At 33.8% G+C, this 1,534-nt stretch overlaps 1 protein-coding gene across 1 annotated transcript in view; it reads right to left on the bottom strand.

Annotated features, from left to right (window-relative positions):
* The window catches only part of LOC119585537 (endothelin-converting enzyme homolog), a 50,671-nt gene that overhangs the window by 9,591 nt on the left and 39,546 nt on the right, over nucleotides 1-1,534 (bottom strand). The window contains exons 8-9 of the mRNA XM_037934161.1: nucleotides 640-810; nucleotides 372-520 (exon numbers count right to left, since the gene is read on the bottom strand). Of these exons, the coding sequence (XP_037790089.1) occupies nucleotides 372-520; nucleotides 640-810 (320 nt within the window). The remainder of the gene's footprint in view (nucleotides 1-371; nucleotides 521-639; nucleotides 811-1,534) is intronic.

Raw genomic sequence — 1,534 nt, 5'->3', positions numbered from 1 at the left:
CCTCCCTCCCTCCTTCCCTCCCTCAAACCTCCCCCCATCAAACTCTCCCTCAAACCCTCCCTCCCTCCATCTCTCCTTCCCTCCCTCTCTCCCTCTCCCTCTATCTCCCTACTTCCCTCAGTTCTTATAAATTCCCACTAAAGAATTTATTATAAATGAATTATTCATCACTGAGTAATTAACAATACAATTTTCCATTGTTTCTATCTAATATCTATTAGCATTTCATAATATAAAATATTACATCTGGTTTATTAACAAAAGATGATTTTAAGAAAAACAGTAAATAAGTTTTTTTCTAAACAAAAATCTGAAGTAAACAGAAAAATAATGCTTAAGTTTATGGAACACCACTCGTAAATATCACTCACGTTTTTCCTTGCTCCGTCTCAGTAATATTTTTAATTATTACTGTAAGATTTGAAAGGAATTCTTTGGCATAAACTACTATATGTTCTTTACTGTCCAATTTCTTTTCAATTTTACTAAATGCTTTGTTTATAAACTTTCCCCAGTCAATCTGAAAAAAAAAAAATTATCAATAGAATTGTTACAGATAAAAATCTTTACAAATACAACTATTTCATATAACATTAAACTTGTCAGCATATGTGGACATGTAAGCATGTAAATTCATACAGCTTTTGATAATTTATTGAGATCTTCTATCATCATGAGGTGATACATCTTATCATCATCTCTTCTCTCTTCATCTGGTGTCGTGATGGCAGCTAATTTCTGTTCAATGTGCAGGATCCCAGCGGCAGCAGCCTTAGTGGCCTCTTCATCCCCTCCAAGGAGTATTCCAACCTGTAAAACATTATTTTTCTTTTCTTTTTAATGACTTCTATCATAATTTATATCTATGTAAGACCTCCATATGGCATATGAATATAACACTATTGAAAATTTGTATATTTGCAATATCCATTTTTAATTACAGTCTGCCATTCAAATGCCACTTACTCCGAGTATGATCCTTGCATTTTAAAATATATCTTTTTAATAGACCTGACCAAAAAAAGTGACTTATATTGCACTTAAGACACATAATATGGTTAATGGATGCATTACAAAAGATAATATGTCCCCTCAACTATTAGAGTTTAAAATACTGGGAGATCAAGACCCTTTAACACATCCTAACATAGCCTTGCAAGGCCCAAATGGGACATCACTAAATGCCACTTAAAAAGAAAGATTTGGAGGGGGAAAAACAAGATCAAATATGGTTAAAAGAACTTAGGAGGTGCTCATGTGGTGTAGCAACTTGGATATGGATCACATCCTATCCTAAAGACCTGTCCTAAAGTCCATATGCAACAAAGTGTGACCTCTCAGTAACAAATGGGCTGAATCACAGTGGATAAGATGAATATAGTGGGATCAAACTCAGAGAAGAATTGACCACAGGCACTATTTTCTGGGTGTTCTCTTATAAAGTGCTAGTCATATAAGTACTCAAAAGCAGTTTGACAACTAGCCACAAAGTGATTATCAGTTTTTAGAAATTTTCTTTTCCTTTGTTTCCTTA

This window comes from Penaeus monodon, chromosome 20 (assembly GCF_015228065.2).
Source record: "Penaeus monodon isolate SGIC_2016 chromosome 20, NSTDA_Pmon_1, whole genome shotgun sequence".
Classification (NCBI taxonomy): Eukaryota; Metazoa; Arthropoda; class Malacostraca; order Decapoda; family Penaeidae; genus Penaeus; species Penaeus monodon.
Note: the sequence above shows the minus strand (reverse complement) of the source record. Positions and strands in the feature narration are given on the sequence as shown.